This window comes from Melozone crissalis, unplaced genomic scaffold (genome assembly GCF_028551555.1).
Source record: "Melozone crissalis strain CALT ecotype California unplaced genomic scaffold, PUWL_Pcris_2 ptg000033l_1, whole genome shotgun sequence".
Taxonomy (NCBI): Eukaryota; Metazoa; Chordata; class Aves; order Passeriformes; family Passerellidae; genus Melozone; species Melozone crissalis.
Window position 1 is genome coordinate 19,274,487 of NW_026535811.1, and position 23,382 is coordinate 19,297,868.

General features: G+C 39.6%; 1 protein-coding gene across 2 annotated transcripts in view; it reads right to left on the minus strand.

Moving 5' to 3' along the window:
• The window catches only part of VWF (von Willebrand factor), a 116,388-nt gene that overhangs the window by 2,794 nt on the left and 90,212 nt on the right, over positions 1–23,382 (minus strand). Inside the window, exons 39-51 of one of the 2 annotated variants that reach the window (XM_054282113.1) lie at positions 21,119–21,221; positions 20,912–20,986; positions 20,277–20,381; positions 19,600–19,805; positions 18,199–18,348; positions 15,211–15,321; positions 13,731–13,914; positions 12,661–12,701; positions 7,974–8,084; positions 4,985–5,083; positions 3,467–3,595; positions 1,843–1,882; positions 921–1,005 (exon numbers count right to left, since the gene is read on the minus strand). In XM_054282113.1, the coding sequence (XP_054138088.1) occupies positions 1,001–1,005; positions 1,843–1,882; positions 3,467–3,595; positions 4,985–5,083; positions 7,974–8,084; positions 12,661–12,701; positions 13,731–13,914; positions 15,211–15,321; positions 18,199–18,348; positions 19,600–19,805; positions 20,277–20,381; positions 20,912–20,986; positions 21,119–21,221 (1,359 nt within the window). In that variant the 3' untranslated portion in view covers positions 921–1,000. Of the gene's footprint in view, positions 1–920; positions 1,006–1,842; positions 1,883–3,466; positions 3,596–4,984; positions 5,084–7,973; positions 8,085–12,660; positions 12,702–13,730; positions 13,915–15,210; positions 15,322–18,198; positions 18,349–19,599; positions 19,806–20,276; positions 20,382–20,911; positions 20,987–21,118; positions 21,222–23,382 lie in introns of those variants that run through there. The other variant, XM_054282112.1, reaches the window with a different exon arrangement.

Consider the following 23,382-nt stretch of genomic DNA (forward strand, 5'->3'; position numbering starts at 1 on the left):
TTTGATCCTGACTTATCAACTTGTTTTCTAGTTACTTTACCTCTGTTATTTACTTTTTTTGTTGACTGTTCCTCCTCTGCAAAGCTAGTGCTTGTAACTTAACAAGACAGGTGAGATTGAGATCAACAGAGAAAAGAGATGCAACTTCTTTGTTAAGTGGGAAAATAAGGAATAGCCTTTGCCAATTATCAAGTCCTGTGGCTAATACCACAAAAATCTCAGGAGAAAATAGGAGCTGTTCACTTGTTCCACAAACTAAAAGCTGGAACAATGCCCTCAGACACACTAAAAAAGTCCAGTTGTGAAGGCATAACATAGGAAGGGAAACTGACTCCTCAACCAGCTCCTTTGCCCAAGGACTTCTTGGACACTGCTAAGCCAAAGGCATCAGCCTGGACTTGAGGGAATGAGTTCTTTGCCCAATTCTTTATGGCACAGAGACATCTGAAAGACAGACTCTCTCAAGATGCTGGAAAATAATGTAATCTATGTCCATGAGAAACTGAGAACTGAGCTACATCCAGGCAAAACATCATTGGGAATAAGGATCTGAAGGTCCATTCAATATGGGAGGTTTTAGGCAGGCAGCACATCACTTAGATCAGCTTGCCTTTGCAGCTGCAGGGATGTATTGCTTTTAAATGATTCCGTTAAATAAATCTATGCATTGATCTCTGCTCATTTGGAACTAGTTTCTCCTCAAGTACAGTGATTGGCACTATCTACCCACCACCCTGTCTTTTAAATCTCAAAATCTGTTTTTGTTAATAAATAATTTTGAGTATTCCTTACTTGTAGCCTGGTAGATTAAAGCTCCTTTAACCAAATTACCTCTTTGATCCATTTGATGACAGTCTCTCAATAGCTTTCTGACTTCTGTCTCTCAAGCCAGAGCTCAGTGATTATCCAGACAGGCAAAGGCTGCAAACTCTCTAGGAGTTACCATCCTTCATCAGGGGTATTATTGCAGCAGCTCCTGTGCCAGTGTGGTGATGGGCTGCTATGCTGGCCATCATTTATTTATTAGCACATGCATAGCAAAAAAAAGAAAATTAAAAGACATAACACAGATAAGATCTTGATATTCTGACCTTAAAAGAGAATTTCAATCCTTTGTTATATTTTTCAATTTTACATAAGCCACAGTATTATTTTTTACTTATAGAGGAGAAAACTGAGAAGTTATCTGCTCACAAATGCATCAGTGATTCATTTTAGAAATGAGAACTCAACCCTGCAATCCTTCCTTATGTAAGCATACTCTTCCTACTCTCACAGTCTGACTGATATTTAGATTATCCACCCAAAGATGCGTGAAATTGAATAAGAGTTGCAGGATTGACCCCTAAACTGACAAATTTAAGAACCAGTCAGGCTGTTCCATAGGAATGCATTTTCCCTACTATTTTTGGTTAATGTTATCAAAAACATTACTGCCACCAGGGTTGGGCTTTTTTGATTAATTTATTTAAAGTTGATCATTTATTCATGAAGTGTTTTCCTCACATATTCAGCAGTATCAGGTTATGTGACTTGACAGGCTGTCTGTGCAGGACTATTCCTGTTATCAACAGATGAACAATAAAATAAAACATTCATAATTAACATCTGCAAAAAATGTGGAGAGTATCTATTTCATTCTAAGCACTTGAGAATACTGTCAAAACGCGTGTTCTAGATGACAAAACATGACAGACAGCAGCATGTCAGAGGGTGGGCTTCTTTGATGGTTTATTATAACCACATTGCTAAGCTCTGGTTCATTACCCTGCATATTATGGAAAATGTAGGTACTTACACACTCTGTCTTTTCCATACAAGATTTCTGGATTATTTACTTACACGTGTCACAGCAAGTGTTGCCAATTTTTGCTATTCTGCCCTAAAATTATAAAAAAAAAAAGGAAACTCAGATGTTGCCATAAGTGATACACTTCTGATCTGCTGGAAGAAGATGTATAAAGCAGGATACTAGGCAAAAAAAAAAAAACAAACTGAATTTCTATATTATACAAAATCATAAATCTACATTAATAATCTTCTCTTTATCAACTTTAAGATTTTGAACTTGTGATGACATTTGCTGGTAGCTAACTGGAAGTAATTGACTTATTAGCAAGTTCAACACCTGAAAATATTGCTCTCACCTGCTATTAGGAGCTTTCTAAAATAAAGACACTAAATACAAGTAAATTCCAGAAAACCAGGAGGATAAAACCAGTAGCATTCAGCTTTCATTCTGTTTAAGAAATATCACATCTGTCAAGTAAATTTTAAAAGCCATAAAACTTTATGTTTTGTTTCATTGCTATCATCCAGAATAAATTCTCAGAAATATATGTATAGTGCAAATTATTGAAAAACTATAGTAAAAGGCAAAATGGAAAAAAATTTACACTGCAGGGTGATGCCATTGTTGCACTCAACCCTTGAGCTTACATGCAAAAGTTTGGAGGCTTTGTTAATTAAAAACCCTAAAATTTTGATCTGCAACAAGATGAAAACCACTAATTTTATAACTGAAATAGTTCTGTTTGTGGGGGATAGGGGAAGAATAAATGCAGTTTGAGAAGTTCTGTTTAAAAAGTGAACTGTTTTTCACTGATTTTCCATTAACATCACTTGAATATGATAATAACCCAAAGCGCGTAATGTAACGCAGCATTCCTTTCTAAATCTTTGTTTATACAACAAAACCATGTATTACAATTACACAAGTGAGAAATGCCCTGTAGAAATTTTATTTTTCCCAGATTATACGTAAATTCTCCATTTGTTTCATGTGTATGAGCAGACTGGTTTGGCCACCAGCTTTACTAAAGGTTCCCTGCTTCCTGCCATGCCCAAGAAAATTGGAGCAGATGGATATAAACACCTGTAAGATGTGTAAAACCTGACAGATAAGCAAAAACAGGGCCCCATGTACTACACTCACACCTCACTCTGCTCCTCAGTGTCTAATTAACCTCAAATCACAAGAAAGATGGATGAGTACTTTTTGCAGGGCTTTTTATCCTGCTAAACAACTGCAGTTGTGGAAGTTTGATCTTTCTGCAACAGTGTAAAAATTCCTCTCCCTAACATCATATAATGGTAGAGAAAAAATACCATAGTATTTCATATGCATATTTCTCAGTTTGTGTCATTGTCCACACAGTTTTGCTCTGGATCCCAAACTGAGAACATTGTTAGAAGAACCACTTGCAAATGTCTGATACTTCAAATATTCAGCTTCATATTCATAACAGAATTAGGGTCAGCAGTCAGCACAGTCCCACAAAGAAAAAAAACAGCTTATATTTTCAAACAGAGAAAACCTACATCTTTCTGAATTTCAAAGTTCAAATTCAGTTTAGCCAAGGTGTTGGGAGAGGGTTGGGGTTTCCCAGCCCAGCACACAGAAGGTACCAGAAACATGGCAGAGTCCATTAGGAAACCTGGGAACACGACCTGTTTCACTACTTACTCCTTCAGCCAAGCATCTTCTGGCATCAAATGGAGGACAGCCAGTGATTCTCCTTTCCCAGATAAATTCCCCTCTCTCATTTATTCTGCAGGAGTGACTGTCACAGCCATCCTGAAGGGATGCATTTGCCTGGAAATATTGAAGGGCTGTTAGCTTTACACAGAAACAACAGAGGACAGGAAGTTTTCAGGATATTACTTTGCTGATGTCTCAATTAAAGTACCATGGTGGTGACAGTTATAAAACACAGAAATCTTTGCTTATCCACAGTCATTTTATTCTGTTTAATTCCATGGCCATATTGATCACAGCTCTGCCCAGACTGTGAAAACCTGACTTTTTCAGCTCCTAACAGGGAAGAAATTTCCATTAACTTAGGAAAAAACCTTCTTAAGTGAGAGATCTGGAGGTCTGGCCTATGATCTGTCGTTCAAAGAGATATAGATACAATTATTTACCTTCTGGAAGAGTTGGGAACTTCTTTAGAAAACATATATACAACCACACCCCCATCCCCCCACCAAATCATTTAGTTTGAAATAAACCCTTAAGAGCAAGTCCAGCCATTAACCTCCCACTGCCAACCAAGTCCACCAGAAAACCACATCTCTAAGATCCACATCCACACATTTTAAAAATCCCTCCAGAGCTGGTGACTCAACAACTGCCCTGGGCAGCTTGTGCCAAAGCTGGACAATCCTTCCAGTGGAAAAAAAAAAATCCAATCTAAACCTCCCCTGGTGCAACTTGAGGTTGTTTCCTCTTGTCCTGTCTCTTGTTCCCTGAGAGTGGAGCCTGATCCCCCCCAGCTGTCCCCTCCTGTCAGGGAGTTGTGCAGAGCCAGAAGGGCCCCCCTGAGCCTCCTTTTCTCCAGGCTGAGCCCTCTCAGCTGCTCCTGGTGCTCCAGACCCTTCCCTAGCTTCATGGCTCTTCCCATACTCTCCCCATCTAAGATTTTTCATACAAATGGAATAAAAGAAAATTTTAGATGCTGTCTCTGGTGACAGAGAATGGGGTTTAACCAGAAAAATATCCACTCCTGTTTAAGAACATATTCTGCACTGCCAGGTTGGATGTGGCTCTGGGCAACCTGCTCTACTGGAAGGTGTCCCTGCCCATGGTAGGGAATTGAGACAAGATTATCTTTGAGGTCCCTTCCAAACCAATCCATTCTATCATTCTATGCTGGAGAAGTTTCTCAAAATTCACATTCTTAATTTAACTATTTCAAGTCTTAAATGAGGGTTTCCATTTCCTCTGTTTGAGGTCATATTCCAGTTAAAGTTCTGTGATAACATTCCTGTAACTAGACTGTCTCTCTAGGATTTTGCACTGGGGTATGAAGTCACACATTTTTTATTTACAAACAACTTAACTTCCTTGATCAATTATTCCAAGATACAAAAAACACTGGTAATACCATGTTACTTAATCAAAAACATGATTATACATTTGATTTATATTTGATGATACATTTACATTTACTCATAAATAAAATAAAGAATGCTTAAAACTTACCTGAAGATTTTGAACCCTTCCATCTCTCAGCCTGATGCTACATGAAGTTGGCACACATTTTCCACAGCAAGAGCCAGGGATTTCCTGCCTTCTGTAGTTCTAGAAGGTGAAGGACATTTTTCCGGAATTATTTTGTTTTAAGCATGCATCCTGTATTTATTTTAAGAAGTTTTTTTTTAAAAAAATAAGATTCAGTGGACAAAATTACAGCCAGCAAAATGCTTCTAAGTAAAACCAATGGATTCTATACAGTGCAACATGGAAAAGCAGTTGGAAGTGCTGAAACTGGAGAGAAAAGGGCAAAGTATCCAGTAAGCATTAGGCAGGGAAAGGGCAGAATAAGGGAAAAGGAAAGCAAGAAAGAAAAGGGGAATAATGGAGCCCCACAAACAGCATTGAAGGGAAAATTGAAGTGGCAGGAAAAAGAGCATGGGAGAATGAGCAGCACTAAGTGGAGAGGCAGAAAGGTATAGAGTGAATAATGATAAGGAAAAAAATCAAACCAAGCAGAAAGCAACTGAGCTAAGACATGAAGTGTCCCATAGTAATGTCCCCAGCTGCTCCAAATAACCAAGAGCTGCTTATGATGAGATGAACATTTTTAAGAAAATAAACACTTCCTGGTTCAGTGAAGGCATGCATGTTATCCATATGTTTTTATAGAAGAGAATTTGGGGAGGGAGAGTTACTATTAAATCACTGGGGGAAAACATAGTTCATTGTTACTTAGGTGAACCTTCCCTACTAGCAAAAATATAAGCACCTAAAGCAGGTCATAAAATTACCCAAAAAATGACCCTCCTGAGCAGAATATGCTGGAGCTGGCTGCACTTGAATTCCCAGTGCTTTTTTTTCCACGACTTCAGCATCCAGGAGAAAGCAGGTGTTCCTGAGAGAATCGGTACTCTTAACCCATTTGTACTCTCAAATTTTATCCATTAGCAAGGAATTGCTTTTAATCTAGGTATACCATGAAGTCAAAGGCTTTGAGACAGGAAAGATTCTGTGAATTGTGTGAATCCCACTGGCCTTTAGGGAGATGAAGACATTCTGTATCTTATTTGATTTTTTTTTTTTTTCTCCTCAAGCTCCACAAATTCATTACAATGGCTAGGAAGGGATATATACTCCTAGACCTGCAACTTCCCTTGGGTAGCTGCATAGCTCCCAAACACAAGTTCACTGCCCTTAATAAGCCCAACTGAAAATGGCTCTTTCTTCAGGGTTTTCTGCCTAGTCTGTACTTTTGTGTTACATGGGGAAAAGGAGCTGGTTGGCTAATGTGTGGGTGGTGAAAGAAGCAGGAGAGGAATGTTCCCCCCCAAACTTTTTTTTTTTTATATCATGTATTATATTGATTCCTCTAACATAATTTCTACAGCTGGCTCCTTGCATTAAGCAGCGAGAATGGATGCTCCTGTATCTTTGTGTGAGAACATACACATGCACACTTGTCTCTGGCGACAAATTCAATCTGGTGTATCTGTTTGGGTTTTTTTTCATGGATCTGCCAGGTTATATTTTGAGAAAGATGCTCAGCACTGAGCTTGGCCATTTGTTTTCCCTTCAGAAGCCTATGTCTATAATCAAACCTTACAGAAGGGGTAATATTAGGGTCTAGAACCACAAAAGGTATTCCAGATTGTCCTTTTTGTCAGAGGCTACATCCATACCACCAAATAAAAGGGATCAAAGCCAGTTTGACGGCCTAATGGACAAGTGGAACACTTATGAATTATCTGAGCTGCATTCTCCACATGAAACTGGCTGGCCTTGGTTTGCCCTAACCACGGGCCTGTCCCTGGACATCATTTGGAAGTCACATCATCATTTTTCTACTCATAACAGGCCAGCTGGGACGCTGTTGACAATTCTTCAAGAAAAAAAGTTGCAGGAAATAATTTGAGTCTACAGTCTTGCTCTATTTTTTTATTGTTAGAGATCACTCTCTACAGAAACTTAACTACATTTCCAGTCCTTTCCAGTTCTACTTCAGGATGGGAGATTGGACTCATCAAAAACTCTGCCCCTCTCTGTTCCAAGGACCCTATCAGTGTATGCCCCTCCTGGACATTAGCCAAAAATCCCACATGATCATGTTAGAGATGTGGATTTTGGGTGCCAGGGCCACCACTTGCACACGCACTGGGTTTGGTTGGGGCCATTGTGCTCCATCCACTACCCAGGGAAAGGACGAAGAAGAGGAAGAGGCATCTAAGTTTTGGGGTCTTTTTCTGTGAAACTTAGCTTCTGGTCTCTGCTCTTTGGACACAGGGTGATGAAACCAGCCTCTGCATCTCACTTTGGTCTCCTTCTACTCAAAGTATTGGTGCTAAGAGAAAAAAATACAGAACTGAGCAAAACTAATCAGGCAATCCTGTCACATTGTTGGTCAGTAGAGCAAAAATGAAAGATATATCTCTCTGGCTTTCTCACCCAAAGTCATTCCTTGCAGATGAGGGCACCAAAGCAGCAGCAAAGACTTCAAAAACTAGTGGGAACTGATGGGGACAATCACTTCAAATCACCAAAGGCAAGGGCTGGGAACCAAACAAATGCTACTGAGCCCAGCTTTTAGACAATTTGGAAAATTGTCATAGGAAAGGCCTGAAGCGTGGAGATCTGGCTGAGCTGCAAGTCCCTGCAGGGACAGGTAACACTGTAGGAAAGAGGACTCAGCAGTTCCTCTTGCAAATGATTTGCCAAACCTTATATTGCCCTAAGGGTAAGTAATCTAAAATAAACAATAAAATGTGCCTGTGGAGCTGAGTACCATCCAAAGTTATCTTTGCTACCCTGAGGATTTAGATCAGATTTGATGCATATCATCTACGTCATGGAAAAAACACAGAGCAAGACTTCTCAGAAGAACCTGAAGAAAGGCCAAAGGCCCCAGAGCTGTACCAGACATAAAGCGGTGTGTATAGTGAAGAATATAACTCTCATCAGACACATTCCTAGCAGATCCCCTCAGGCTGCTCCCACTCACCAATGGGCAGGCCTGGCAGTTGAGTTTGGTGCACCTCAGGGTGTATTTCTGAGGTGCTGACTGGAAGCACTCACACGTTATGCACAGATCCACCATCAGGCGCCTCCCGTGCTGAAACATCAGAATCAGTTTGTCAGTGACCATCTCACCAGCAAAATCCAGATAAACAAGTGATTTCAGGTTAAATCTCTTTCATTAAATCTTGCACTGTAATTCTTTGCTAGAGAAACAAGAAACCCATGCCGCAACGTTTCCAGAGACCTTGATATTTTTCATCTCTAATTTCAGAACAAGCAGCATGGCATGAGGCTATTTTTCAAGGAAGCCCTTTAGAAGTCCTTAATCTGAGAAATGTCATTGACATTTCTTTGTTGCTTAAATATCTAGCAAGCAAGAAAGGGATTCTTGAAAGTTATGAGGAAGATTTTTTTTACTCTGACTACACGGTTGCCAGGAGTTTTTTGAGTGCAATAAATTTCTTTGGCAACCAGTTTTCATTCTAGAGCCATCATAATCCACAGATTATGGGCAGAAATTATATTGTTTTTGTAACAATTCTGCATAGAATCTCTAAAGGACTAAAAGCTTAAAATTAAGAAAAGACAAAATTTTAAAAAGCAAAATTAGTGACTGAAGAACTCTACTCTGTCCATAGTTACAAGCAAATCAGGCTGAACACAATTCAAATGCCCTGAGCTCTTGCCCAGCACCTTGTTTCCTGGATCCCATCACATTTTCAAAGGAAGCAAAAGTGACATTTAAAATGCAGAGCAAAGATGCCAAACTATTAAGAAACAAAAGTATTTGGAGTCAGTAATTGGTTACCCTACACTGAAAAGAATCCTAAGACAACATCTTTCTTCCTCCCAGGTGCAAAGCCCTTCATTTCAACCTCAAAATAACAAACCACAAAGGTTGAAAGGACAAAGTGGGAGTAGCCTACTCAAGATTTGCACAAACTTCTAAAAACTAATAAAGAAGGAAAATAAATAAGGTAAACAGACAATTTTGCTAGATTATGAAAGGTTTGAATTGTGCTTCAGATATTAGTGGAATGCCACCATTTATTTCACTTGGTATTGTGCATATCCTCAGATTCCGTTTTGAATTGTTAAATGCTCAGGAAACAAGTGGAGCAAAAAACAAGAAGCTGGCCAGAGTAACAGTGTAAAATCAATGCATTTATAGGTCGTTTAGACCCAATACTGTGATGTACAAATGTTCTGAGCACAGAATTTTAACTACATTCTGATTCTGTGCCCCAGGACAACAGAGGTGCTCAGGTCTCTATAACCAGTAACAACAACGACTCTCTCCTGAGGTCTAGAAAAAAGATCCTCTACATAAAACATTATGAAAGAGGAAATACCAAGGCGGAGATTCCTGTCTTTTAACAGCTTAGCTTGAGACCTGAACATGGGATTCCTCAGCTTTCCAGGTTTAACCTTTTGCAGTGACTATCATTAATCTGGAGGGTTAAAAAACTTCAACGGGGGCAGGTATGGGGATACACTCAAAATTTTGCTCCTGGAGAGGGAGGGCGTGATGATTTTGCCTGGGGTACAATTTCCTTCCCAGTGGCTGGAATGGGGCTGTGGTTTGGATTTGTGCTGCACATAGGGTCGATAATACAGAGATGTTGTTACTGCTGAGCAGGGTTGCACAGAGCCAAAGTCTTTTCTGCTTTTCCTACTACCAGGCTGCAGAGGAGACTGGGGGTGCCTCAGAGGTTGGGAGGAGACACAGCCAGGAGAGGTGATCCCAGCTGACCAAAGGGATCAGACCTTATGGCATCATGATCAGAATATACAATGGGGAAAAGAAGGAGCACCATTCTGCTTGTCTGGGAAGGCTGAACACCTGCCCAACCATGGCAAGTAGTGAATTAATTCCTTTATTTGCTTGGCTTGCACAGCTTTTACTTTCACCCTCTTTATTCCAACCCAGAAGTTTTCTCACTTTTACCCTTCCCATTCTCTCCTCGATCCTGCTGGTGGGGAGGGAGCGAGTGGCTGCTGGCTGGGGTTACACCATAACAGATGGAGAGCAAATATCTTATGAAAATTCTTATTTCTTGTTTGATCTCAACACTGGAAAGCAGTCAGACACCAGAGTGAGAGTTCTAGTGCAGACAACATGACACTCTTTATCAAAAAATAGCTCAGTGGCTCTAGGCTTTAACATCATAAAGAAAAGGTCTACAAAGCCACAACTGATGTCACTGATATCCTCATGTATTCTTCTAATAGTTCTAACATTCCAATTCAAGACAAAATAGATAAAGCTGAACTCACATGATAATCACTCTGAGAGGCAAGAACATAGGGATTTACTAGACATGAGCTGAAATTTAATCTTCACACACGAGTGCCTTGAGCTTTTGAGGGAAGATCTAGCCCTGATCCCAAATTTGCTTAGCATGACAGAACTGAACAAAATAATGGATTGATACAATTTTTCCCTTTATATAACACACCTATCATGTGCTTTCTTGGCTACCTTGGAACGAAATGTCAACACCAAAATAACCCAGCGCCACCAACATAACCTGCATAAAACTCAAATCTGCTCAGATCACCTTCAAAAATGCCACTCAGTAAAAGCCTGAGAAAACAGATGAGAGATACAGATAATCCTTTTGGTAAATACAGCCACCTGCTTGGAAACTTGCAGTTAAAACCCATGGCATTGTTAAGAACAGCAGAGTATATGCAATACAGCAAATTACTGGAATATCATATTGATAACCAAATACATGATAAAAACATAAAGGAATTAAGGACACAGTCAATTACCAGAAATGCAGCAAAATCTCAAAACTTGGAACTATTCAGGGAAGGAGTTGATGAAGGAAAGTTTTTCCTTAATGTAAAATGAAACTTGAAGCCTATTCTTAAAGGACCCAACATAAAAGGTTTGAAATCCAGGAAGTATAAACTTCTGTGGACACCACATCTTCCTGCCTGACCATGACTCTGGAACCAGTCACTGAAGCAGAGAATAGTACAAACCAAAGCTATAGTGACACCAGGTGCTCAAAATATTTCACACAGGCAGCTAATTAACTTGTAGTAAGTCATTAAATGAAGTTAGTTTAAGAAATTTTAGGATTGTTTTTTCAATATTGCAGAAGCTGAGACATTTTATTTTGAAGTTTTCAAACACAGACACTTCTCATTTTGCTTTCAATGTGACATTTTGTTTCAAATTTTCCTTATGTTTCATTTTAAATTATTTGTAAATATTTTCAAATGCTTGAAGAAAGAAAAAGTACTTTACTTGACAGATCAGGTGAACATTTTGTTGGAGGAGAAAAAAAATTAGTTGGTCATGGCAGAACAGCACACAACTGGAAACAGTTTTGGTTTGCAATACAGAAATTATATATATGGAATATATAATCCTGTATATGAGAAAGTGGCAAGAGCTGTCCTGCTTGACATTCCATACTAATATTGTCTTTGTAGGATGCCAATTAGTTCTGAGAACAAACAAAAGAGGAAAGAAGTAGAGGGATTAAAGAGAAAGTAGATTATTCCAGAATTTATTACTTTTAAAACAAGTGTTCTGACAAGAAAGCTTTTCTTTTCTGACAAGAAAAACAAGAATTTTTCCTTTGACTTAATTCTACAGGGAAGTCATGTCTACACAGAATGATGGATGTTTGATGACATGGCTATAGCTCTAAAAAACTTATAAACTTATGCCTTTGGACTATATTAAAAAAATCCAAACCACAAGAAATAGATAGAGAAAGGTTCTCTCTACCACACCACTAAAATATAAATATAAATGTTGAGTACATTTACTTTTAAATAAATGACAAAGGAAGGCACATGTTGACAAAGCAGGAATGAGTAGGTTAAAGTTAGGTTAAATGACTAAAGAGAACCTGTTTCCCTGGGGGATGGTGAGAATATTTAGAGCTCTTTGACACCAGAGGTGCTGCCAGAATATGGATTTAGGGAAACAATGGACAATTGACACAGCTTTCCAAAGATAAATTCGGCATAAATGAGATCAGATGCTTAACATCATTCACACTACCACGGGCTGGGTTAAACATGTCTTAATCTATCCATTAAATACACAGTTGAGAAAAAATTTCCTCACAGGGCTTATCAGCAGGGATCTTGAAAGGGAAAAGAGGTCAAACAGGGAGGAAGTTCAGCTTTCCTGTTCTTGCTAATAGCCAAGGAGGGATACCTCTCCTTCCACACAGGTGGAGGAAGTCTCCTTCCTTGCTTTAATATGCCTTATCCTCTAAGCAGAATATGGGAAGGTTTTGCTTCCCCAAAGGGGGCAAGGATCACTAGGGATATTAACCCTCATAGAGAGTTTCCTGTGTGTTTGGTAGTCTGCAAACCATTACAATATGCAGATTATCACAGTTTTTAAGCACTCTTTTCAAGCATCCTTCAAGATAAGGAAACTGCTGCCCCCATTTTGCAGAGATGCTCATTGTCATATAGGAAGACCCTGACAGAATCAGGAGCTGGACATAGACATGCTGAGCCCCCTGGCACTGCTTTTACTCCAAGGTCTTCCTTGCAGAGATTCTAACTGGAAAAAAAAGTTGCCCTGTATTCTGTGTGTGACTATTCTGACAAGTGTGTGTCTTTCAAAAGCTCATTCATATATTTAAATATCTTGCCATCTCAAAAGGTAAAAGGAATTTGTGTCTTACCCCAATAACAGTGCCATTCAATGGACAACCATTCAGGGGCACTGAAAAAGAACAAAGTATTCCTCTTAGCATTACCATTATAATGACAATTCCAAGATGTAACCAACCACAGCTATGCTCTTTTGACTCAGTACAGTTCCAGTTTGAAGAAATTTGTATGTAGTTTCACTGCAAAGAGGCATAACTGAGCCCTCTTACATTACACATTGAAAGGCAACAAATTGTCAGAGCTACAAGCAACAAATTGTACTTGATGGTACATAAAATTATCTCTGGCTTAGCTCTTTTTGAACAAGTACATGGCAGAACATAATAAACTTCCCCTCCAGTTCAAGCTTCACACTTTCAGAAGAGGAACTCCAGTTTTCTGCAACTTAGACAGCAGATATCCTTTCCTCCTCCTGCTGATCCCTCCTCACTCTGTGGTTGCACACACGTGTGTCAACTAAACACCACTGTCAGTCTTCCCAGATTGAGGCCAATTAACCAAATGTTTTCCTTTAGACTTTTGAATCAAGACTATGTTAGGAGTTACAGAATCATAAGCTTGGGACTGGAAAGGACCTTAAAGACCATCCAGTCCCAACTCCCTGCCATGGGCAGGGACACCTTCCACTATCCCAGGTTGCTCAGAGCCCCATCCAATCTGGCCTTGGATACTTCCAGGGATGGGGCAGCCACAACTTCTCTGGCAACCTGTGTCAGGGCCTTACCACTCTCACAGGGAAGAATTTCTTCCTAATATCCAAGTTAAACTTGTACTCTGTCAGTATGAAACCATTCTCCCTTGTCGTGTCACTCCAGGCCCTTGTCAATAGTCTCTCTCCATCTTTCCTGTGGGCTCCCTTCAGGCACTGGAAGGCAGAATCTCCCCCTCCCCTTTTATCCATGGGGCTTTGGATGCAGCAGCAGGTGCTTCTGTACTCAGTGTCTGAATTACACAGGAGCCCTTCAAAGTGGGGCTATGCTTCCAGAACACACACTTTTAAAATTGTTGTTGAGAATCAGATAGTCACCCCATGAGACAATTCATGCTGGAGCAATCCCATTTGCCATGCCCCAAACCTTACCACATCTGCAGGAAGGACAACAGTCAATCACTTGGTCACAGCGCAGCTCTGTTCCCTCTGGACAATCAGGCACATCCATTTGGGAGCAAGAAACATTCTTCTGCTGCACAAAAACCTCATTGTTCACCCGGACACACTCGTTGACAATGCAGTGGTTCCAGGGGGATCGCCACTCCGTGCCAACCTGAGGGGAAGTTGAGAGTGGATTAAACACAAACAGCCCTCGGATAGAGGGATATTTGTGCCCCTGGACAGAGGGAAGGCCACCCCAGACAGATGCTGGCTTGCCAAAAGCACATTTACTGCATCAGGAACAGTGTCACTCAACAGGTCTCCACAAACCCTTTCTGTCACAATCAGTTTATTAAGTATGCTGAGTTTGTAGAGAATAAGAATTAGAGAAGTATCCTTCAAAAGGGACAGGTCAAGTAACATGTGAAGAAGGAAAAGCACTCCTAACTGCAGTTAAATCTGCTTTTATTCCCTGGTGACTGGCTGCACTGCACTGCAGCTGAGCAGCCCCTTTTTCTGCTGCAATCTGCTGCAAATCTGCTCTGCTAAGCTCAAAGGAGGCTTTAGCAACAGGCTCTGGACCTGAAACACTTGCAATAGTAGAAAAGACATCCCTTTGATAGTTCTCTTATTATCATCACCTACAGACCAGATAAAGCAGGAACTTCAAGTGCTGTTTGTGGGAACAGACAGGGAACAGCAGCCAGGAGGAAGATGCTGCCACAGTTCAGTGCTGAGAGAAACTCTCACTGCTTTTTAGTTTAATTCCTTCACTGATACAACTCTGAAAACACTTTAGGAACAGCAAAACTCAAGATTAGATCCCCAACTGCAGTCAAACATCTTTGCTCAGAAAGTTTGGAAACACATTCTTCTAGGGGGTTAAATGCTTAATTCTTCACTAATGACAGAAGAGTTACAAGAGGATGTAGCAAGGAAAAGACTGCAGAGTATAATTATTAATGTGTTAGGACAAAAAAAAAGTCAGTGGGAGACAGTGGGACACAAAAGTAGGCCTTCCAAAGGCTTATTTGATGAAGCAGAGAAGTGTAGTGATCCACATTAAGAAATCCTCATGTTAAAACACAGAAAAAGGCAGGTTGCAAAACAGCACTTTAACAAGATTCTTTTTTTAAGACAGCAGCAGATTGCAATACTAATTAACTGGCATAATTTAAACAAATAGCTGACAGCTGGGGAGGCATTATACCCAATGAACATTCTTTCAAGCTACCATGGCTGAAATTAGTGATTGCACACAAAATATCTGGCCCAGACAAGGGTGGGGAGGATTCGCACATGGGAATTGACTGGGTAGGTCACAAGAATACCCAAAACATTTTCTCTCAGTGCTGCTTGATGTGTAGAAGAAAAAGCTGATATCATCTTCATGTCCTTCCATTTAACACAAAATAATTCCAGGGGGCTTTTCTGAGGAGGCAAAGTGTCCATCCCACTAGCGTCTCACCTCATGCAAAGGAGGATCTTCATCACCCCGAGGCCAAAAGTGCATCTCCTCACAGGCAGTTTTCTGACATCTCCCACAGCACTCCCCTTCTGGCACAATGTACTTGTAGCCCTGGAGGAGGAAAGAAAATAAAAGAACTTCCTTATCCAGGAAGAGGAGGCAAACAAGAACATCAATCCCAGCATTTTCTTTTAGGATCGATGTTTAACGTTAGCAACCTTTTATGAAACGGAGAGTTTGAAAAAGGACAGATAGAATTATGAGGGGGTTTAAATATTTTATTTTAAAAACCCTTTTTCATATAGAAGCATTTTACAAAGGAAAATTAAAGGAAAAAATTGCTCTTGTGGCATCTTGCATGCTAACCAGCACTCACAACTGCCCTTCCCATTCCAGAAAATTCACGGGTATGATTCAGCACACTCAGCCATCTGTGTTTAAGCAGAGGGAGGATGCAGGTTTCTTAGACATGTAGTCCAGGGACTCGTTTTGACTGATCATTTTATCTTTTCTTTATAAAATCATTTACATTAAAAAAACCCTTTAAGACCAAGTTGAACCATTAACCCAGCACTGTCAAGTCCAACACAGTTACAGGCAACAGTTTACCTGCAAAAGGCATTTGAAAAAATTTCTACAAAAATAACAAAACGAAACTACTATGCAACACTAGAGATTACATATGTCATCAAAGTCTAACACTGACTTATGGAAAACTAAATAAGCAGCATGAAAATTTAACACTAGGCCCTCTGTTACTAAAGAAAAATCTTATAAATCCAGCAAAATAGGTCAAAAAAACCCCGACCCACAGAAACAACAGGAATCCCAGTTCTCACTTTTAATACATATTAATCTCCAAAAGCAAGCAGCCAAATACTGAAACAGTAAAATATCTAAGTGCAAGAAAGCAACAATCTTTACTCTAATTAGAAATAAAATATTCTATATGTAATAGCCAGGCAGTGTCCAAGGGGCAAAACCTAACTCTGATCTCAGCACAGAGTTCAAGGAGAGATGTTCTGTCACATAATATTGTTCATTGAAAAATGCCTGTAAAATATAAGCATAATTTTATTTTGGTCAAACTGAATTACTGAGGGATTCCCAACTGCTCCCTTCCTTCATGAACAGTCCCTGATTTGCAATATGAAGCACATTAGCAAACCTTGATAATCAATGGTCTTTGATATGGAAGTTTATTTCATATAACACCATAAAATGAGTGCCAGACCTTGACCCAGCTTTGTGAGAAAAGTTGTGCTGTTGAGCATTTGGTTTTACATTACTTTTATCTGTTAAATACATGTCTGAAGCATCTGAAGTATCAGATGCCACTTTCTGCATGGCAAACTCAAGAGAAGTAGAGCTAGTACATCTTATGGAGTTGGGGTTTTTTTTCTTCTTTTTTTTTTTTTTTTTTGTGTAACAAGATTTTAAAAAACTCCAAGCTGTTTTCACAGAAATCAGATGACACTGTCAAAAATGATACAGCACAATTTAATTTTAACACCTGGCGATGAAATTAACAACCAGGAGCAGCAGAGAGTCTAAATATCATCCTAGTAATGATTCATGATCGAAGTAAGTATTTGATATCAATAAAACTTTTAATGCCATCTAATCTGAACTGAAAAATAATTTTAATTCAATTCAAACTGGATGACAGCACCGCTGATGTCCTTGATTTGATATGTATATCCAATGAATCAGGATTAAGCAAAGGAAAAAAAATCTGAGGTATCCAGGTAGTCTATCAGTAACAGTTTTGGTTGTACAGCCTTGATAACCATTAAAGGAGCTGAAGAAATGACAAATTCCCATAAAGAACTGGAAACATTGTTTCCACCGAGTCTTTTTATGTGTTTTTAACCAGATTTTTTTGATGCTGCAATGTCAAGGAACTGTAGCTCTGCATTAATGAGATTTTATTGGAATAACAAGTTATTGATAAATTATTGCTGTGAGCTGAAACACAGCCAGATACTTTAGATCTAATATTTCATTAAAATTGCCATAATATAGAAAAGTCTTTTCTACACAAGGAAACTGAAGGGATTGTATTGCAACAGGTAAAATCTGCCACATCTATTCTCATGTTTTTTCCTGCATTTGGCATCCTCAAACTTACTCATCAAACTCTGCACTTACTTTGCTGTTTTTTTCCTAATGGATTAGAGGTTTTTGGTTGGTCCTAGAGAATGATGCAGTATTTAAGATCCAAAAGGATCACCGAATCCTACTCCTGGCCCTGCACAGGACAATCCAACAATCCCACCATGTCCCAAAACTTCTTGAGCTCTTCCAGGCTTTGGGCCATGACCATTCCCTGGGGACGGTGCCAGTGCCCGACCAGCCTCTGGGAGAAGAACCTTTTCCTAATATCTGGCTTAAATCACATTTCTCTACCAACTCTTTGTACCAATTATTTGTCTATTCCTGTTTGACCATCTAAGTCAATATAACAAAGTGGCTCACACTTCCTTTGCAGGCTTCCAAAGGGAAACCACAGGGTTTTATAGGATTTAGCAGATGTCTAAGCACAATAAAGGTCCCAGCATAAGGTGTTACTACTGCTACAATAGGCAGAGCTTAGCAACAGACAGAGCTGAAATGGGAACTTCAGAAAGCGGACTTGAGCTAGAACAGACATCTGCAATTGAACTTCAGACATCATGAACACTTATTGTGCAAGTGGTGTAAGTGACAGACACTTCAGGATACAGTTTTGCTTCTATCAAAACGTAAAATAAATTTGTCACTGATTTTCTTGGCAGCAGGATGCAATCCTAAAACAATTACCCTAAAATGAAGTCAATAATGCCCAGACTCATGCTCTTAGGTTCTGTTCCCAAGATAATCCATTGCTACAACACCTATTTTTCTAATTTTCTCTGGGTACTCTCTAAACAAGGAGCCTTAAAAGGGATCATTGCAGGTCCCCACCAGGGCTCTGCTGGGTAATGCATTGGTTTATGTGTTACTTACCCGAGAGCAGAACGTGTCACATTCTTTGTCATGACACTCTGTCATCTGAAGTCCTGTAACATCATCCCTCAGACTGCTGCAAGAGCATTCCCTGCATCCATCTTCCCAGGTTGTCCCAACAGGATAGACTATATTGTTGTGCACACACACCTATTAAATGCAATAATTCATACATAAAAGAGCACACTGCTGCTGTCAGGGCACACTGCTGGTTACAAAAGGCTGCATTTTAAGGTGTGAAACCAATCATAAATTCTATGGAGTATTTTTAATCCCTTAGAAATGCTACAGGTCTTAAAATTGTGGCCAGCCTGTCAAGGAAAGGAAAAATAAGTACAAATAAAGCTACTGTTTTACAGAAAATAAATTGGAGAGTTTTATCTTCAGTCAATGGAGTTGCCCAGGGTCTCAGTTTCCCTGTAAGTATAATGTGACAATATTTAGGGATAATAAACAGTAAGTCCTGTAGAAGGAGCCTTGAAGACAAAACTTCTTTCAGCTAAATCATCTGATCTGAAGAGATCCTACTTGAAGCTAAAAGCTTTCATCCTCTTGTATCATCTGGCCACCTCAGCTACCCCTAAAAAGCAGAGCCATCCCTTATATTGAACTTCCTATTAATAAACTTACAGCTTGGCATTAAAGAGAGAACATTTATTTTTATAGTTACAGCAAGTAAATCTCAGAGACATAAAATTAATTATGCAAGGTCATGAACTACTTAGAAATGGACAATAAAAGGTAGATGTCCTGTTCTGCAAGATAAGGTAACCCTATGTTCAGGTTTAATGAAAAAATTACATTGCCCTGCAACATCTTCCCTAAGCAATTTTATCTTAAAGGTTAACATAATATAACAACTTAATAAAAGGTTGGCAAAATAAGAAAAATATACCCCAGTGATGCTTTTGCAGAATAATATTTTGGCAAAAAACTTAAAAGTGGTGATATAGTTCTTAAAAAACACACCTTCTCAGATGGAGACAAAGGTAATCAATGAGCACAAGGAAGTTTAGGTCTAAGGTGCACCAAATATGTCAACAAATTTAGTATGGGATTGGAAGAATATATAGTAATGGCAGTGGTCCCAAAGTATGTACATGTGTTACCTGAAAACAAAAATCACCTCAGAAATTCCTGATGTTTGAGTAACCTTTAAGTTTCAAATGGTTTTTAATATTATCTCAAAGTTACAAAAATTGACTGGTTATGTCAAAATAAATTATTGTAATAAAAGCAACAGTATGAAGTAATAATGTGTTTCTTTCAGGCACTTGTAAATTAAAAATGCCCTGACATCACTTTCCAGCAGTCTCATTGGGGGTTTATTCATATCTAGCTGGCTGCCTGCTTGCTCTGGTACTGCCGCTCCATGTGGAAAAGACATTTCACTTCCCTTACCCGGTCTGGAATGCAGGTGGTTGATACACAGTCGCAGTCATTGGTGAGAGACTGGGAGAGATACCCCAGAGGGCAGCTCACTGTGGAGTTCCTACAGCTGCAGGTACACTCATATTTGTCACAGCACTCGGTCTTGACAACGGTCAGCATCCGGTGCGATGGGCAGGAAAGGCTTGAGATGGAGCTGCACATTTCCTTGTTGCAGGCTGGCAGGAAAAGGTGGGGCCCATGTCAGGCTCATAGATTTTCAGAGTGCTGCCAGCGAACAGAACAGTTCACTGTCAGCAAGGCATTAATCACAACCTCAAACTGTTATAAACATGTTTAAAGCCTGAGGAGTAACGCAGATATAAAAGGCTCTGGTTTGGGAACTCAGAAAAGTTTCTGCCCTGCCAAAAAAATTCTTGTCCCATACACAAACAAGAAGATTTATAAAATAATCACCAGGGTCAGAGAACACATGCCTAAGAGTAAAGTGTTTCTCTTGTCCTTAATTTGAAAGTGTACTCCAAGTGCCAGCAATATACTTCTGCCAAGTCTGGGAAATCGTTACACATCCATTGGCACCAAAATTAAACCTTTCAGAGTGGGGGAAAAAATAATGCCTAAAGGAAGTTGTCAGTGTTGCTCAAATGCAGTGTTCCAGAGTCACTCCCTGCTAGGAGAAATTATCTTACCACACGTGTAATTTGGTCTGCATTCTCCAGGGTTAGTTAGGGCAAGCTGCAGGCCAAACTCACAGACAGGGGCAGGAGGCAAATCACAGGATACCAGGTCACAAACTAAGAGCAGAAATTCAGAGAGTGGTTAAAACCATGTCTACTTAGTCCTCGAGAAAACACACTCACACATACACATACACATCCCCACTAAACTCACACTCAATTGCTGTCTTAAAATATGAAGTATATTAAAGTTCAACAGGTCAGAGTTTGTTTTCAAAATAGCTCAGAGAAGTGTTCAAGCTCTGGTTATGCGGATTAAGGCTCTAATGTTATATTTAATCGGCAAATATAGATGATGCAAAAATTAATGCTTGAGAAAAAAAACCATTCTAATGTCATTTAGACAAAAAAAAATTGGTCCATTCGCTTCCTCATCTACTACAGAAAGAGATACAAAGTTGGAAGTGAATGGAGACTCATATCCTTAGGAGCTGTTTTGTTTCCCACATGGATGATTCTACAACAATTCAGTGGTATCAAAAATGCAGCACTGAATAAAATATTTTTTTTCAAAAGGGACTGTATACCTTAGAAATATCTGGAAAAAGTACAGACCAAGAAGATTCCAAAAGTGTACAAGAACCTACCACACTCGTACTCAGGGCAGCACTGGCCAGGGCCCCTGCGCAGGCGAGCGACTTCACACGGACCACACTGGACAGCTGGAGAAAACATCCATAAAACCAGTTTGAACAAAAACTAGGAAGCCAGGAACCAGAGCATCAATTCAAGTCCAGTCACAGAGCTAAATTTGAATAATATTAATTAATAATATTGAATAATATTGAATTTACATTGGACAGTTGGGCAGGGTCGGACTGTACAGTTTATCCTCTTGTTATCGAGACATGTGCAGATCTTGCAGGGCTCGTTCTCGGGAATCCATGTTTCCATGTGCTGAAGGAAAAAAACCCAACAGAGTGTTACATAGAAATCCCATGCTCTGGTATGATGGGATGGGAGGATGGGAGTGGGTGAGGATGAGTAACATTAACCTGGAAAATCAGAAGATTCATGAAGATTAATCTATGAAGGGTTGGTTGCTCTGTTAACAGTAAAAAACTACAGGGACACATAATTCTGCAATGACTGTCATGTGCCAATTTAGCAAAAGATGTAAAGAATGCAAGGATGGGATGAGGAATTACCATTGTTTTAAGCATCAAAAATGCTCAGGTATAAATGCAATTGCAGGCTATTGTGAGTAACAGTGGACTGGTCCTACTACATACCATGATTGCATGTTCAGTGGTAAAAAGGGAAACAGCATTATTTTAGAAAATACAGAGAAGTGTCTGCTTTCCCTAATCAGTAAAACAGAGAAGAATTTCCTATGCACATAAAAATATGCACTATTTATTTCTCTGTGTTTAATTTCCCTAATTCTTCAACACAGAAAAATAAATTGTGCATATTTTTATATTAAGACTATTTGGAGTGTCACTTGATTCTGCAGTGGACTGAAGACTGGAAAAGCACTATTACACCTCTAACACCAAAATCATCACTGTGGTGACTACCTGGGGTTAATGAGCACATTCAGAAACCACCAGTAAAGATAATAATTTTTCAGTCACTGCTCCTTCCCACGAGATTGGAAATCATTGATATTAAAGCTTCAATCAAAGTTACCCACACATTTAACACCCATGTGAATAGGGAGGTAAAAGTGGAAAGATGCATTATCAGACATTTTAATTTGCACAACAAATCCAGGTTCTGGGTGAGAACATGTAGAGGAGGTCAGGATGCCACAAAAAAAATGCTGTCATCTGGAAAACTCTGGAGCTTGGTTTAAAACTAACACTCTGCTGAGGCCATTAGAGATAGGAATTAAAAAAAAAGGACAAATCTAAGCATACTGCATCTATACTCAGAGATAGTTACATGTTTTAAGCCACTCTGTTTAAGTGTTGGGACTAAAATCCCAGAAGCCCAAACACAATCTAGGGTAGAAAAGAACAGAGGAATAAACACCAGAAGAAAAGAAGGAGTTTAAGGAAATTCTGACCCAAGTGCCTATTATGTTGCACATAAAGCTAAGCCTGCAATGATGGAGAGGCAAAACGAGTACATGAGCTGATCCTCCCCAAAAATCTCATTAAGGATCAAAAGCCCTTAAAACACTGCAATTAAAGTCCCTTCTCCTTCAAATCCCATAACAAAAAGGTGGATTGAAGAGGACTGGCTGATGCATGTGCAAACTCTAAGAGCTAAGTAGCTGGGAGAGAAGAGGAACCACCCCTGCTACTTGGAACAGGGAACACACCCACTCTGTGATGCTGGAATCAACAGCATCTTTCACTGCAGCTTTGGAAAAGCATCCACACCTTTTCCCAATCTCATACTGCCACAGAGAGGGCTGCCTTAACTAAGCTAAGTGGATTTTCAGTAAAACCAAAATTATTAATTTCATCAAAGGAATAATTCTCCTCAAAAAAATAAAATATATAGATAGATATAGATATAGATATAGATATAGATATAGATATAGATACAGATATAGATAGACAAACTACCACTTGACAAGAAGTTGACTTGGTCTCACCATTCCCCACTAACCACTGGAAATATTTCATACACAAATTGGAAAGGACCCACAAGGCTCCAACCACCTAGACAACTTCAACCTCCTACACTGCTAAAAATTATCATCTCAACTGCAATACTCCTCCCCTTAACCCTCCTCTCCTCATGCAAGCACCTATGAACTAACATTACATTATACAGCCTACTAATCGCCACCATCAGTCTCCAATGACTGACACCAAGGATCATCAAGTCCAGCTCCTGGCCCTGCACAGACACCCCAACAATCTCACCCTGTGCCTGAGACCATTGTCCAAATGCTCCTGGAGCTCTGGCAGCCTTGAGGCTGTGACCATTCCTTGGGGAGACTGTTCAGTGCCTGATACACCTCTGGGAGAAGAACCTTTTCTGATATCCAGATTAAATCTCCTCTGACACAGCTCCAATCATTCCCTGGATCCTGTTCCTGGTCACACAGAGAAGAGTTTGACACCTGTCTCTCCACTGCCCCTCATAACGATTTCAGTGA